This window comes from Nipponia nippon, unplaced genomic scaffold (assembly GCF_047370975.1).
Source record: "Nipponia nippon isolate SJK-2023a ecotype South Korea unplaced genomic scaffold, ASM4737097v1 scaffold_10, whole genome shotgun sequence".
Taxonomy (NCBI): Eukaryota; Metazoa; Chordata; class Aves; order Pelecaniformes; family Threskiornithidae; genus Nipponia; species Nipponia nippon.
In genome coordinates, this window is record NW_028262291.1 from 9537141 (window position 1) to 9552026 (window position 14886).

At 38.1% G+C, this 14886-nt stretch overlaps 1 protein-coding gene across 4 annotated transcripts in view; it reads left to right on the forward strand.

The window, feature by feature from the left end:
- Positions 1–14886, forward strand: part of HIPK3 (homeodomain interacting protein kinase 3) — a 115620-nt gene that overhangs the window by 91464 nt on the left and 9270 nt on the right. For all 4 annotated transcript variants that reach the window (XM_087744151.1, XM_087744142.1, XM_087744159.1 and 1 more), the window contains exons 4-13: positions 3212–3331; positions 5218–5304; positions 6168–6352; positions 7165–7324; positions 7729–7852; positions 11032–11153; positions 11319–11443; positions 11551–11712; positions 12697–12993; positions 13931–14071. In XM_087744151.1, coding sequence (XP_087600277.1) covers positions 3212–3331; positions 5218–5304; positions 6168–6352; positions 7165–7324; positions 7729–7852; positions 11032–11153; positions 11319–11443; positions 11551–11712; positions 12697–12993; positions 13931–14071 — 1523 coding nt within the window. The remainder of the gene's footprint in view (positions 1–3211; positions 3332–5217; positions 5305–6167; positions 6353–7164; positions 7325–7728; positions 7853–11031; positions 11154–11318; positions 11444–11550; positions 11713–12696; positions 12994–13930; positions 14072–14886) is intronic.

The window sequence follows — 14886 nt, forward strand, 5'->3', positions numbered from 1 at the left end:
TAGGTTATTCAAATCCTGATCTTCATGCAGTGGACTTCTGGGTCCCTGTGCTTACAGATCAGACCTACTTTTCTAAAAATCGTTTTGTTAAAACCACTGTCAGGGGATATATTGATTTTTGTGTCTATTTTGGTAACATTTCATATTTTAGTTTCCTTCATTTACACAAACTTCAGTGTTTCATGGGTAGGAAGTAAGCTATGAGTGGAACATGGGTTGAGACCTTTGTGCAGGGCATTGCTGTTAAAATCGAGAACGAAAGAGGAAACAACTAACAACCATATAGTTCATTATGTTCTTTAAGAAAAAAGTGAAGGCATTTGTTTTTGGAAAGAGTCTGTAATACTGTCTCAAAAATTTCCAAGAACTTGGCAAATTTGTTTACCTTTTATTTTGAAAGAAACTGCAGGAGACGACCTGGACTTTCAAAAAAAGTGCCAAAAGATATGATTTCCAGAATTACTTTCACTTTTGACCCTGTACTGCTGTTAAATAGCTGTTAAAAGGGATGCTGCTGTGGGTGAGGAAGGACCTGTAAGCCCAGTTCATGGTCTTCTGATCGTGATCTCCCATATACGCAGGTGCTGCTTCTGGCTGTGGAACGTGGCTTTGGACCACATCTTCAGTTACTTACGATGCAGTGGGGATTTGAATGGTGGAGAATGCTGCCCATGTCCTGATTCTTTCCTCAAATTAACTTGTGATTTGTCATGATGGCAGCAGCCCAGACTGTTAATGTGTGCCAACGGGCTTACATAGCTGTGAGCCTCTGACTTTTGTACAGAGAGCAGTAACAGTGTAAAGCTCAGTCTCATGATTATGAGGATGTTTTTCAGAATAATACGGAGTCTCATTTGAAAAGAAAAGACCTTCTTTCCCCCGCTGCACCACAGCCATCTTGTCGTGTATGAAACCCATGATGAAGGCAGTTTAGTATGGTGCTCAGAGCGCCTACCTTCATAGTGCTCAACTTCATAGCCAATGCTCATCTTCTCTCAGTTTCAGACAGCCAGGTCCTTATGACAGCATATTCCTGTCTCATGTTTCTTGCTATTGTAGGCCCAGGGCCAACACGGCTCGACATCTAGATACTGCTGGCCAGTGCAAGTAAACAGCTTGTCACCAATGACAGCCACCTTCCAAGATGCGAAGGACTACATGGATTAGGGGTTAATCTTGGTGCCCATAAGATTTTCTGCTTGCTTTACAAGTGAATACTGAGTTTAAAAGACATTTAGTTAAAGACAGACATATCACTCAAGTTTGCTGGAAGCATGAGTTAATAACTCGTCTAGCAACTTGTCTGATCTTCATGTCGGAGAAGTTGGGTGGAAGAGCAGCTGTAACCTCCTCTGCAGCAGCAGTGGGAATTACCTTACTTTAGTCAGCCTTGTCGTTGTTCTCAAGCAGGTCTGCAAAACTTGCTTCAGAGAAATTTGATTCAGGGTTTTCCTCAGTGCACACGAGTACAGCAGTCGTAGAAGATGGCTTCCAAGGAAATTCCTTTCCTCTTGCTACATAGTGTGTGTCACCGAGTAACGAACAGGCAAGGGCTTTGTGCTGCCTTTCCCCCTGACATGTGGCAACCAACACACTAGCCCTTGAAAGGAAGCTCTTAGTTATTATATTCATTTGTGATTATATCCAGTAACAGCTGTACTTCTCAGTGGAAAATAGTGATGTCTTCTGAGCCTTAATACTCATTGAAAACAGGCCACAGGTGCTTAACTGCTAAATTTTTGAATAAATGCATTGTCTTTCCTCCTCCTAATTTCTAAGACTTTATAATATGCTTAGAAAACAACTAAATGATCTAGAATGACTTCTGGTCAGAGTGGGATTCTCTTTACTTCCTGATGTAGGGAATTATAGAGGATACCAAATACCAGAAGTTGGCAGCATTGTGTTTAGTTTCTCCCCGCTTTGGTCTGTCACTTATATTTCAGCAGAAGCCTCGTGTGTACCTTTCCTCTTTACTGCCCATCAGTTTTTCCCTGCTCAGGTGCTCCTAGCTCTCAAGTCCTCTGTTTTCCATTGAATTAATCTTATCTCCTAGTTTCTGGTTCAGTGTATTTCACTGCTCTCTCGTTATGATTTTTTTCCTTTCTTCCGTTCTCTCTTATTCCCCGGTTGCTCCACCTTTTCCAGGGGCTGGCCCACGCCAGCAGCCGCTGTCTGGAGGCATGTGGCATGGGACCCTGCCCAACGCCCTCCAGCCCTTGCTCCCCGTGGACCTTCAGCCCTGGCTGCTGGAATCCGTACTCCCTCTATCCCAATCTGCAACAAGCTCAGTGTTCAATTATTGCCAATTATTCTTCCAGTTTGTCCTTCCTGAAGGTGGTTTTTTTAATTTTTAAAGACTTATTACTTCTGAGATAACTCCCCCCTTGTACAGTGAGTTAACATTACATGCACAGTAATTAAAAACACATCATAATGTGTTGTTTTAACAGATTTCTGTCAAAGCCTTGAATCTTAACTATTTTAGGTAATACTTCGTATCATCAACTATACGAAAAGCAATGAAAAATGCATAGTAAATTATCTTCTAAAATAAATGCAGGATAATCATTTCAGTGGAAAAGAGCATCTGACCGTTTCAGGCATAAAGCTAGTCCATTCCCATCGCATTCAGTAGCAGGTTTTCTGAGATGAGGACAGTATCTTTTGCTGGATGCCTAGAGGTTGTAGGCACATTCCCTTTCCAAGTGGAACATTTGATTGAAATGCAGGTGTGTCAGAGGTGTAAAAGACTGATACACTGGAAACAGCAAACAGGAAGGATTTTTATAGCGTTGTATAATGAGAGTATGCCAAAAAACATCATCAAACTTCTGTACGCAAGCAAAGCACTCCTACTAATTGTCCTGTTTAGAAAGAAAATATTACATTTAAGATTCGAGTGAGTTGAGAAAGTAATGACAGCCACTCTCCCCAGCTCCTCATTTCTGTGACCGAACTTTAAAAGCTTGCTTATATAGGTCACTTTAGGTTTGTTTATGTATGGCTTTCTCTGAGAGATGGAGAGAGCAGTATCAAGCGCTCAGTGTTAGGTTTCTCTCCTGTGTAAGGTGTAGTTGTCGAACTACGGTGCTCTGAGGGTGGCTCATTTTGCCATTTTTAAAATGAAATGACAAGTTTTTAACGTGTGGATCAGATTTTGAAAATCAGAGGTAAATGACTTCCCATGTTGGTTTTTTTTCTTCCTCAGATTCGTTACATTTCACAGACTCAAGGTTTGCCAGGAGAGCAGTTGTTAAGCATGGGAACGAAAACTGCAAGATTTTTCTGTAGAGAAACGGATGCACCATATTCTAGTTGGAGATTAAAGGTAAACAGTATAATATAGTAGAAAACAGTATAAAATCTATTTGTAACCAGAGAAGCCAGAGGGGCCAAGGTTCACTATGATATTGTTAGCTCCCTTCCACATCTCCTGTGATTTTTATCAGTCCCTGCTCTGTATCCCTTCCATTTTTCCCATTCCCCAAAACCAGCGCTCCGAGCTCATGCCCACGTTTTCTCCCCGCCGGCTGGCCCAGAGGCAGGTCTGGTGCAGCCGCCACGCTGGGTGGCCAGTGCACGGGTGCCAGGTTGAGAGAGAGCATTGAATTCAGATTAAGCCTTGTATCTCCAGAGGTACTAAATGAGGTTTTTTTTCTCTTACTCAGTCACTGCTTTTCACTTCGCTTTGAATAATTTGTCTCTGGGGCCCAAACTGCTCTGTCAAAATTTGTTCAAAACTGGCTTCAGGACCAGAAGTTCCTAGGAGAAAGGGGATTAAGAAACAACATGACTGTGTACAGCTCATTTCCTTCAGATCTCATGCTAAAACAGTCTTTGTCGGCTGAAAGTTGCAATACAATAAAAGCAGATGAAATTAAAAAAATGTACTTTTACGGTCTGCACGCCTTCTCTCTAAGCAGCACTATTGCACACTGGCCCTAAGCAGAGCTTTAACTTCCTATGCAATTTTTTTTTTTTTTTTTTTTAAATTGTACTACTTCATTCTGCTGCTTCACCAAATTCACGGAGGACGCGAGGAGTCAGGGAACAGTTACAGTTGACATAAAACTTCTGCAATAACAAACAGCTGACGAGCTCAAAATGCAAGTTGCGTAATAACTCTCCTCAGCAACTTGGTAAATCCCTGGCGCGCGTTGGGCCGAGCGGCCTGGGCCGGTGCTGCCCTGCCGTAACGCTGCCGGGTCGGGTTATGTAAGAATTCTCCCATTACACCGTCCTGATTATTCCAGTTTTCTGGTTTTTTGAGCGGTTGATAATTAGGTGACAGTTTACATCTGGCTTCTCCGTATCGGAGAACCTAAATGAGTTCTTGATGCAAACAGCCCTCCCCATTTTCAGAAGCTGTTACCTTTCAGAGGTTAAATCTCTCACAGCAGACTAAATGCTGTTTTGGGGGAAGAAAGGAGTTTTGGTATGGACCATTGGTCATTACTCACAGGTTTTGTCAAAGTTAATTTTGGAAACTTTTCTCTACTCTCTACGTTAAAAAAAATTTTTCCCTGCAGTCCTGCCTTGCCTCCTGCAACATGGACTCTTAAAACAAAACCTGCCTCCTGGTGCTGTCTGTGTTGAAGGAGGAAAATTGTAACAGAAGGTGGTATTCCAGCTCGTAAATCACTGATAGGTGATCGCATTCATTCTCTGGGATTTGTTTTTCATGCTTCTGTGTTTAAAATGCTTACACCAGCTGTTGTGTATGCAAAGGAATAAAAGTATAAAAATAACAAAAGAAAAGAGAAAGCAAAGAGAAATTGAACAGAACCTGCCTGGGTTTTGTTTCATTTTTTTACAGTGATATGATGTTGCTGCTGTTTGGAGTTAAAAGTCTTGAGCTTGAGGAAATGTATAAAATACAAGTAATAGAAAACCTGTGATATACAAAAATATGCGCACACAAGAGAGGTTCATTAAACAGTGTTTTGCTAGGCTTTCAGCACTTCCTGTGCGATTTAGAAACCATCTGTTGTAATCCAATACTACGATCACTCAGACGTGAAATTCAGTAGTTTTTGTATTTCAATTTAGAAAATGAAAGCAGTCAGCAAAGCAGCATACAAATATACAATTGAAATATTAATTATTTTTTTAAAAAACATGTTTATTAGGCCAATAAATACATAAAGTTACTTTGTAGCTATAAGTGTCCTTTATTGTCAACTTCTAAACTGCGCTTTCCTTTTCTTTTTTGAGACATTGGAAGAGCACGAGGCAGAGACAGGTATGAAGTCTAAAGAGGCCAGAAAGTATATTTTCAACAGTTTGGATGATATAGTGCATGTGAGTATGAACGCATTCTTCCTTTGCAAAAGGAATGTGTGATTTTTTAAAACATTTTACTAGTTTGAAATAAACACCTTTTAGAATATTATTTATTGTATATCAGTCATATCCATTATTGTCTGTATATGTTGCTCTGAGGAAAATGTCTAGCTATGTCAGTCCTTTGGGCTTTTTATAAAGATCTTCCTTTGCCATTGCTTGTGTTAAACAATGGTACTTGTCCTTGTGGTGGTGGGGAACCCTTTAATTTTATGTATAATGTGTACTCTCTCTTCTACCTTATCTGCCATTCTGGGTAAAAAAAGAATGCATATGGATCCTGCTATCTTAACTATATAATTTCCACTATAATTCTGCTTTTTTAACAATATAATTCTCTATATAATTATGTTTTTCCTTTAAAAAAAAAAAACAAACACGTTTCCACACTTTTCTTTAGCTTTATAACTCTCTAGTCAATAACAAAAGGAAATTTTTCATTCTCTTCCATATCCTGAAAAGAGAGTTAAATCTTTTTGCAAGATCGGCATTAATACATGGTTGAAATTCTTTTTTGAAGACTACCTCTGTAGTTTAAGTTAGACCATATAAAGATCTTTATCCCACACCTTTTTAAATTCCGAGTCCCAGTCTGGAATAAAGCCTTCAGGGGTTTTTAGCTGGGGAGGGTGCAAGGGGAGTAGTGTGTGTGCAGAAAAAAGTCACCAATTGCAAGCCAACCGTACTGGGATAAGCTAGCAAATTCACCGTGCCCTACATGATAAAATCATTGAATATTAGTATTTTATAGCAGAAAGCAACAACAGGAATAGTTAAACCAATATTCATGTCTTCTATGTGACTGTTTTGTTCAACACCAGGTGAACATGGTGATGGATTTGGAAGGAAGTGACCTGTTGGCAGAGAAGGCAGATAGGAGGGAATTTGTCAGTCTGTTGAAGAAAATGTTGCTGATCGACGCTGATTTAAGAATCACTCCAGCTGAGACCCTGAACCATTCTTTTGTTACCATGAAGCACCTCCTCGATTTTCCTCATAGCAACCAGTATGTAACACACACAAATTATTTCTTTAAATCTCCGTTGTAGTAATTCATGTGTATAATAGTGTTGTTTCATCTGCTATCGGAGAGAAAAATCTTTTGTCATTTTTGTAACGTCTTAGAGAATTCTTTCAAGTGATCGCAATATTAGACACATCTACTTGGTCAAGGAAGCTGTTTGAATAACTGTGGGGTTTTTTTCTGAAAAGTAACATTTAGAGCAATAAATTTCTAAGTTATCATTTATATGCCTGGTTGATAAAATTCCAACACTGCAGAAACTTGGGCTTGATTTTTGGAAGTGTGAAGAGCCTTAGTTCCTGTCAGTCATTGAGAGCTAGGGTAGGCATTTTCTCTTGAGAGTAACGTCTCAGATACCTTCTTTTATGCATTGGTTAATATCGAATGCATTGGAAGTTTTCTTGCAGTTCTGGAATTGTGAGTTTCACTGTGGATTTCCTAATGTGCAAGCATTTCACTGAAAGAAAGAGCTTTCCATCCATTTAGTTTACTATCCTTCCTAGTTTTACACTGTTGTTAGAAAATGGTGTTAGATACAAGGAGCAGGAAATAGCAGTATTTTTCTTGATTTTAAAATATGCATTACAAAGGCTTGACATGAACGTAGTAATAGCAGTATTTCTTTTTTCTGCTTCCGTGTATGATGCCATTCTGTGAAACTGGGAACTCTGGGCTTTGAACTATGTTGGGGGGTGGTGGTGTTTGGTTTTTTTTTTCCTTCTTCTGGGGAATTTGTTTATACATTTAACAACATGAAATTCTAATTAAAGCAACTTATTTTCTGATTTTAACAGAGTGAAGTCCTGTTTTCATATCATGGATGTTTGCAAATGCAGATCAAATTTGTATGACTTAAGTAATCGCAATAAAACATCACTTATGAGACCAGTTGCCTCAGGCAGTGCAGCTAATCTGACTGCGAGCTTTACCAAAATTGGTCCAGTAAGAAGTCAGGTAAAAACGTGGGTTGTTTTGTTTTTTTTTTTTATTTTAAATTATAAATTCCCTTAATGCAGTTTTTCTAATTAATTTCATAATTGAAAAAGTACATCTAGTACGTGACAAAATCTTCTGTCTTTCCCTCTCATTTTTTCCTAATGTTTTCTTAAGCAAACAAAGAAACCAATTAGAATTCAGTATGTTTCAAAATTAAGTTAGAAACTGGTGTTGCCATAGCAAAGCAGTGCTGTATTGTAGTGCCCTCCGGTGGCCAAACGGGATTGCTTCCTGTGAAATGATGTGAAAGTTTAATTTTTAGAAGTTATTTTAGTTGTTTATGATATAAGCTGGTGGGACAAGTGTGTGAGAGATTTACCTTCACAGTTATAATGTTGCCTGTACTGAATCTGTTCCCGTAGGCATTAACTGCATCTGCCCATTCAGTTTTGCACCAAGGGATACCACTGCAGGCAGGAACTGCTCAGTTTGGTTGCAGTGATGTTTTCCAACAGGCATTGATTATATGTCCTCCAACTATTCAAGGTATGTTTAACCGTAATTGTTACGGTTCCTGAAATACGAGAGTTACTGTCTGTCTGTTAGCAGTATTTGAGTTTTCCATTATATCCACTTAAGCTATATAGTTAAAAGAAGTTAATTGTGTCATAAAAAAATTAGCATGTGAGTCAGATCCACATACATTGCACCTTTCTGAAAGAAATACCAAATCAACATTTGCAGAAAATCCAGAGCCCATCTTCATATACCACACACACATACATACGTGTATATGTATGCATATATATATAGGATAAAATAGAGGGACACAATGTGGAAGCTGAAGCAAGAAAGGAGGGTATTCTGAAATAAAACTTGAGAGGAGACAAGAAAGATGAGGGGAATATCAGTGTTGTGGTGGGTTTTTTTGTTTCTTTTCTAGTGGTGTTGTGTGTTGGGGTTTTTTTGTTTGTTGGTTTGGTTGTGGTGGTTTGCTTGTTATTTTTTTGTTTGGTTGGGGTTATTTTGTTTTGTTGTTTTGTTTGGGTTTTTTTCCCAACTATATCCCTAGGGTATCCTAGGGATAAGGATAAGAAAATATAACAGTTCTTGTGACAAATCTGCTTGCATAATAAAGTTGGGTCTTTTTATTGGACTTCCAAGTGAATGTTTAAGAAAACATCTGGAAACTTGGAGCTTCATTTAAGGATGTAGCTGCCTTATGTAAACAGTGTCACGTTTACTGTCTTGTGGTTATAATGCTAGATAGAACTGCTGCAGCTTTCTGATGGCTGAAAAAGCACATAACTAAATCTTTGAGAATGTTGATCGCATCATGTTGTGAGGAGGAAGGGGCAGCTTGGCTGAACTCTCCTGTATTACAAAGGATAAGATTGTTTTAAGCATCCAATTTTATATTTATGGAAAGAAATAATTGGCTGAGGGTTCAATTGTCAGAAACATTTGGAAGACTGCGAGGTGGAAATGCTAGCACAGAAGTATTTCCGCAGTGTAGAAAATGACCAAATAAGCATATGCATCTCTAGGACACATGGTAATGCAGTTAACCTCTGTTTCCCTAAACAAATGCATTTGCATCATGCAAACGTAGGTCTTTTTTGAAGGAGTCTTTAAAACCTCGTTTAGATCTCAGAACATATCAAGCAAAACTTGTTTTTTCTGTTTATAGTGGGCTGATCAGAGAGGAGCTGATGAAACAGCCTTTCTTATCCTAGTAATACTCATTTATGGAGAGGGAAAGGTAGTTTATATTGTTTGCTTATTAAGTTAGCTTGATTATAGTCTTCATCTCCAAAGATGCAATTTATTTGTCTTGGTGATGGTTCGGCTTTATGTTGAGATCAGATCTTGAAATGATGGAGTTTATAGGAAGTAGTTTGTTTGGTTTTTTTTCAGAATGACTTTCAAACTCCTCATTTCTCTGCAGTTTGAAGTTCTAGAAATCACACTAGATTCACTCTGAAAAAAATCCCACAACACTTTTAACCTAAACTTAGAGCCCAGGAAGTCTTTCTCTCTTTAGATAAAGACAGATAGGGCAGACTTTGTCAGTAACGTTATTTGTGGCTGCATCTATCTTGACTTCCAGAAACTCATGAAAGCTCCGAGTATTCACCGTGCAGAGTGTCAGAGGCTGTATGAGCTAAATGCATAGCTTCATACAGATTTCCTTCTGAGCACTTAGTATGGCTAAATAATTTCTTATTTAAATTGTATATATGCTTTGCACAATGACATATTCCATAATTTAAAAACCCTACTGTTTTCATTATACCCAGATGAATAAAGTGATTATAGAAAAGGAAACAGTACAGGCAAATACTTTATCTGTGATCTGTATAGTGTATTCTTAGTATGATGATAAATTTCCAAATTAAATTCTGCTACAGCTTGAATGAAGGGAATATAGTGTTTTCATCACATAGGTGACAAGTTGAGTTGCTGGCACGGAGGGAAAGGGATATTAATGGTGTCTGGCACTGCTTCAAGGTTTCCCCGCTTGGCTGCTCTGTCAAATATCTGAAGTGCTAAAGCTGGCTACTTCTGGCAGAGTTAAGACATTGCTGTTCTAGATGGCTGTGTGGAAAAAATTAGTCAACAGCGTTTCAAAATTAAAAGCTTTGGACTGCATAGTTATAACTTAGTATTGTGTTATGATATGAGAGAACTACATCAGATGAAGATTTTCTTTCATCCTTTACTGTAAAGATTTAAAAAACAAACAAACAAACAAACAAACCAAAAAACAATCAACCACTTTTAATCTTTAGTTTAGTAGTTCTTTAGTAGTTACCTCCGAACACCCATTGCTTAGTCTTTGACTAATGCACAAGACACAAAGTGCAGTTAGAAGATGAAATCAGTACATTTGCCTAGCCGGTATTTTCTTCTAGCATAGCTGTTCTGTTGCAATATCTGTTGAAAAAAATTCATTTTAGTTTAACATTATAATGTCAAAAATTATTATTAGTAGTAAACATTGCAGCATTGCTATACATCTGTTGGTTTCCTCTGACAATAATGAAATCTATACAGAGCATGAGATGCATCTTTTTCCTATTATGCTCTTGTGGAAATATTCCAACAGTGCTACGGTTTGCATTATTTTGATAAAGGGAAGAATAAGACTATGTATTCTACTGCAAATACTTGATGGCATAGACAGAAAATTTTACATTGTTTCCCACGAAAGAGTTGGTAACAAATAGGGGCATTATACATGTGGTGTTGCCAGCTATAAGAGCGAAGGGGAATGGGTTTCAGCTAGCTAGAAATACAGAGCATGAGATGTGCAGGAATCGGCTGTGAGAAGCTTTGAAATTCAGTTCTGCTTACTTTTGTCTGCTTCCTTTCAAATCTTTTAATGTAATTTGTGATAAAGAGTAAAATGCTTAGCTTTGCAGAACTTTCTGCCAAAGTCGTTCCGCTTTCTAGCAGTCTGTTTCCGAATAGTAGCTATTGGCAGTTCTTTCTGGAAATTACAGCATCAAATATTTGTGCAGATACGTAATGGCACAAAAATCTTTTAGACGTTGACTTATTTGGTTTGAAAGTCTAAATTATGGAATTAATTCATAAACACATCAAGAAAAAAAATAGTAAAATGTTGTAAAGTTATCCTTTATGTTTGCATTCTGCTCAGAAAATATATGCAAGACTGGTGTTTTGCTTAAAGCTCGAGTATGTGTTTTTCTCCCTGATAGGAATTCCTACAAACCATAGCAAACCCACCAGTTTCTCCCTGAGGGTGGATAATGCAGTTCCGCTGGTGACCCAAGCCCACGCGATTCAGCCACTACAGATTCGAGCAGGAATCCTTTCTCAGGTTGGATTACTTTAAAGTAAAACTCTTGTTTTATTATTGGTTGGTGAATATTTGTGCCCTGTAGAGTTCTGTTGCAGTCCCTCTTCTGTTTTGTGCTGAACTACAAGCAGCTAATGTGAATTCCGTTGTTCTTTGCATCATGAAATCTGCTCTGCTTCACAACAGACGTGGTCGAATCAGACCCAGCAAATACTGGTTCCTGCATGGCAGCAAGTAGCGCCAGTGGCAGCTCCTGCTACATCTCTGGCCTCTGATCCTGTGGCTGGCCCACAGAGGCTTGGAGACTGGGGGTAAGTCCACGTATTTTTGTGCAATACCTTAATGGCTTTGGTTTAACACGATCTACGGGTGCAATGCAGATGACTTGCAATTTAAAACTTCCTTTATTTTTCCTCAGGAAGATGATTACCCAGGGCACCCATTACAATTCAATGATACCGCAGCCTCTTTTAACACATCAGATAACCTTGTCTGCCCCTCAGCCAATTAGCGTGGGCATTGCACACGTTGTCTGGCCTCAGCCTGCAGCCACCAAGAGGAACAAACTCTGTCAGAACAGGTTGGTAGAATATTTCTAACATTCAGCGATAGTGTATCTGTAGTTGCTGTTCAGTGGGCAGGGGAATAGCCTGTAAAAGTGGCACGTTTGTTAGTGACAGTTGTACTTAAATGGCCTTCTGGGAGAATTTGTTCTTCTTGCCCTAAGTTTTTAGTGTTATTTTGGTAATACAGACTAGATGAAAAAATACTTGCAATAGTAAGAGATTTTAGTTCCTGATTAGTATGTGCCTATCATGATAGCAAAGTTGTCTTTATAGTCTTTGGGAAGGTATAAGAATATATTGAGGTAGCTCTAATGAGATATTCCTAAGCTTATGTGTGTGAGGATGTATCAGCTTTAGACAACTAAAAATAAAGAGATACTATATAACAGGGTTGCAGTATGCCTTACAATTGTTTTAAGAATAGTCTGTCTTTCACTGGTGGCCAGAAATACTTTAGCTGCTTGCTGAAGAAAATACGCCCCACTGCCATACAAAGTATTTGCAAAGGTGTTGGATGCTCAATAAAGGGGAAAGCATGGCAGAGGGCAATTTCAACAGTCTTGTTTTAAGCAAGGATTTCATCCAGAGGCCACCAGCTGTTGTTTTCAGGGAGAATCTTTGCAGGAAATCTGGGCAGGTTTTGTTTGCTTGTTTTTCACCCAAATGGGATTTTAGTTTCTGGTTTTGTTTATAAGAAAATGGGATTTTCAATGTATTGTATTCAATGTTGTTGCAAATTTCGGTCTTAGATATTACTTAGTTTGGACGAGGCAACGTAGCTTCTTATTAGCGTGTTTCTGGGGTTTTTTTATTAATTTCTCACATCATATATGCCAAGTATTTATGACTGTTTTTCCAGTTTTATGCCTTTTTTTTATTATTTTAGAAAATTGGTGTTTTAGCTTACATTGCTGTGTTTCTTTTTGTTGAAAATAGTACAGTTTTCTGGTCTGTTGGTAGAAATTCACTAAATGTCAAATGGTGTGCTTTCTTTGCAGGAGCAATGTGTTACAAAATACCAATATCCAAAATTCAGCCTTTATATCTCCAAAGATACTTAACCTGAAGGCTGTAAAGAGAATAAGTTGTATAGAAGCACAGGACAATCATAACGTGGAAGGACAGGAAAGTAACTGTTGTGACGCATCGATCAGGCTGGACCCTGATTCATCTCTTTCAACCAAACAGCGCCAGGCTATCTTCATTGCCGGTTCCCCCAGCCCAGCAGTCAGCGTGATCACCATCAGCAGTGACACAGATGAAGATGACATAGGACGAACACATTCACTGAGAGAGTAAGAATTGATGTTTACTTTTATTAAGGTGTTACCTAAATATAGCTGTCTTAGCATAGCTACTGTAAATGAATCTGAGTTAGAAGATGATGAACAATGCACTTTAATCAAATTTCACTCAGAAGTTAACTCTGTAACCGTATATTATTTGAAAGTGAAAAATACCTTCAAAAGTCTACCTCATTAATCTATGTAAGTTAGGCATTTGCAACAGGAAACAAATATTTTATTATTCTTCTGTAACAGAGTTGGTCAAAACAGAATACTTTTAGGTCCAGCGTACTTTTTTTTTTTTTGCTTAATACTGTCATAACCTATTTATTTGTTGAAGATCACTCTTCTGGCTTTGTATAATCAATGTTATCATTCTAGCAGTAGCATCCAGTAGATAACATTACATACATACGGGTAAAAAATACTTCTCTAACAGTATGAAAAGGTAAAGGGTGTAAAAGCAGATGCTGAGTGTGGTCCCTCAAAGAAGTTTTCTTTCACAAAGCTATTGAAGAAGCATGTACTGTTTTAAATGAGGGCTTGAAAGTTTAATGTTTGTTTGACTTTATTTTTACTTGTCATGATTCTGAACTGGAGGAAGTTGTATTTTAAATCTAAACCTTGTCAAGTGTTTCAAGACTCTGAAGTGTTGTAGTAAAATCTTTTATCTACTTGTTTCAGTATTGATTCAGTAAAAACTTATTCATTTAGTAGGTTTCAAAAAAAACGCATGTGTAGTCTAGAATTTCCAAAAGAGCTCTGAAAAGGTTTAAAAATCTTTTTTTGGATGTAAAAGCAACAAGGAATTGGATATTAATTTACATTCAAGGGACGTTTTCTAATATTTGACCCCTTTTAATTCCATAATTACACCTAAGTCAGTGGTGTACAGAAAGAATGAATGAGAGATGGTATGTTTGCTCACTTTCTTTTTGTGTGGTAGGTGTAAAGGTAGCCTTGACTGTGAAGCCTGCCAGAACACCCTGAACATTGACCGCGTGTGTTCTCTCAGCAGTCCTGATAGCACTCTGAGTACTAGCTCCTCGGGACAGTCTAGTCCATCTCCTTGCAAGAGATCCAACAGGTAAAAAGCTGTACTCCTTTCAGTAAAAAGAAAGATCCTAGTATGCAGCAGACTCGATTTATAATAAAAAATGCGAAAGTTTTGTTATGTTGCCATCTGGTGAGGCTAAGTGATGTATTTAAAAATTAATTTATTGGCCTACAGTTGCACAGCATAGACTGTTCTTTTATTATTCCTAACAGATCTGTCTTGCTACATTGGAAGTTTACAGAATACTGAATGAGTGGTGTTTACACAGAAAATACAAACATGTTACATGCAACTTCCTTTAGAACAAAAATCTTCTAAGGCTGCAAAATTAAGTAAGCCAAAGTAGGATGTGACAGATTTAAAGTTACCAGAACATCCTTAATTTTTGCACACCATTGTGTATCTTGTGTTGTAATCTTTAATGACATTGATGCCTTTTTTTTTTTGCTACCAAACATAAGCCTCACTTATGTGAACACTATTCACATAAGCAACTTTTAAATATTTTTGTCTTTACTGCTTGATGTCTAACTTAAGGCTTCATTTTTGCACATTGTTCGAAATTCACTCTTACAAAAACATTCAGCATAAATCTGAACTGTTTTATGGCATTTTTTTTCTACAGTACCTGAGAGCTTGACACTAAAGCATCTATCTGTGTGACACTCATAAAACACAGACCTGTGACGCAGTCAGAAGTTTCACTGACTTGGGATGTTCTGGCTGGGGCACCTGCAGATGGCTTTTCCTATTTCAGTCCCTGCCCTTCTGGTGCTAACATGTTGAAATTTTCATTGTAGCTACTTGTGGCATTTCTACAGATCACATTCCTAGATATGAGTTCG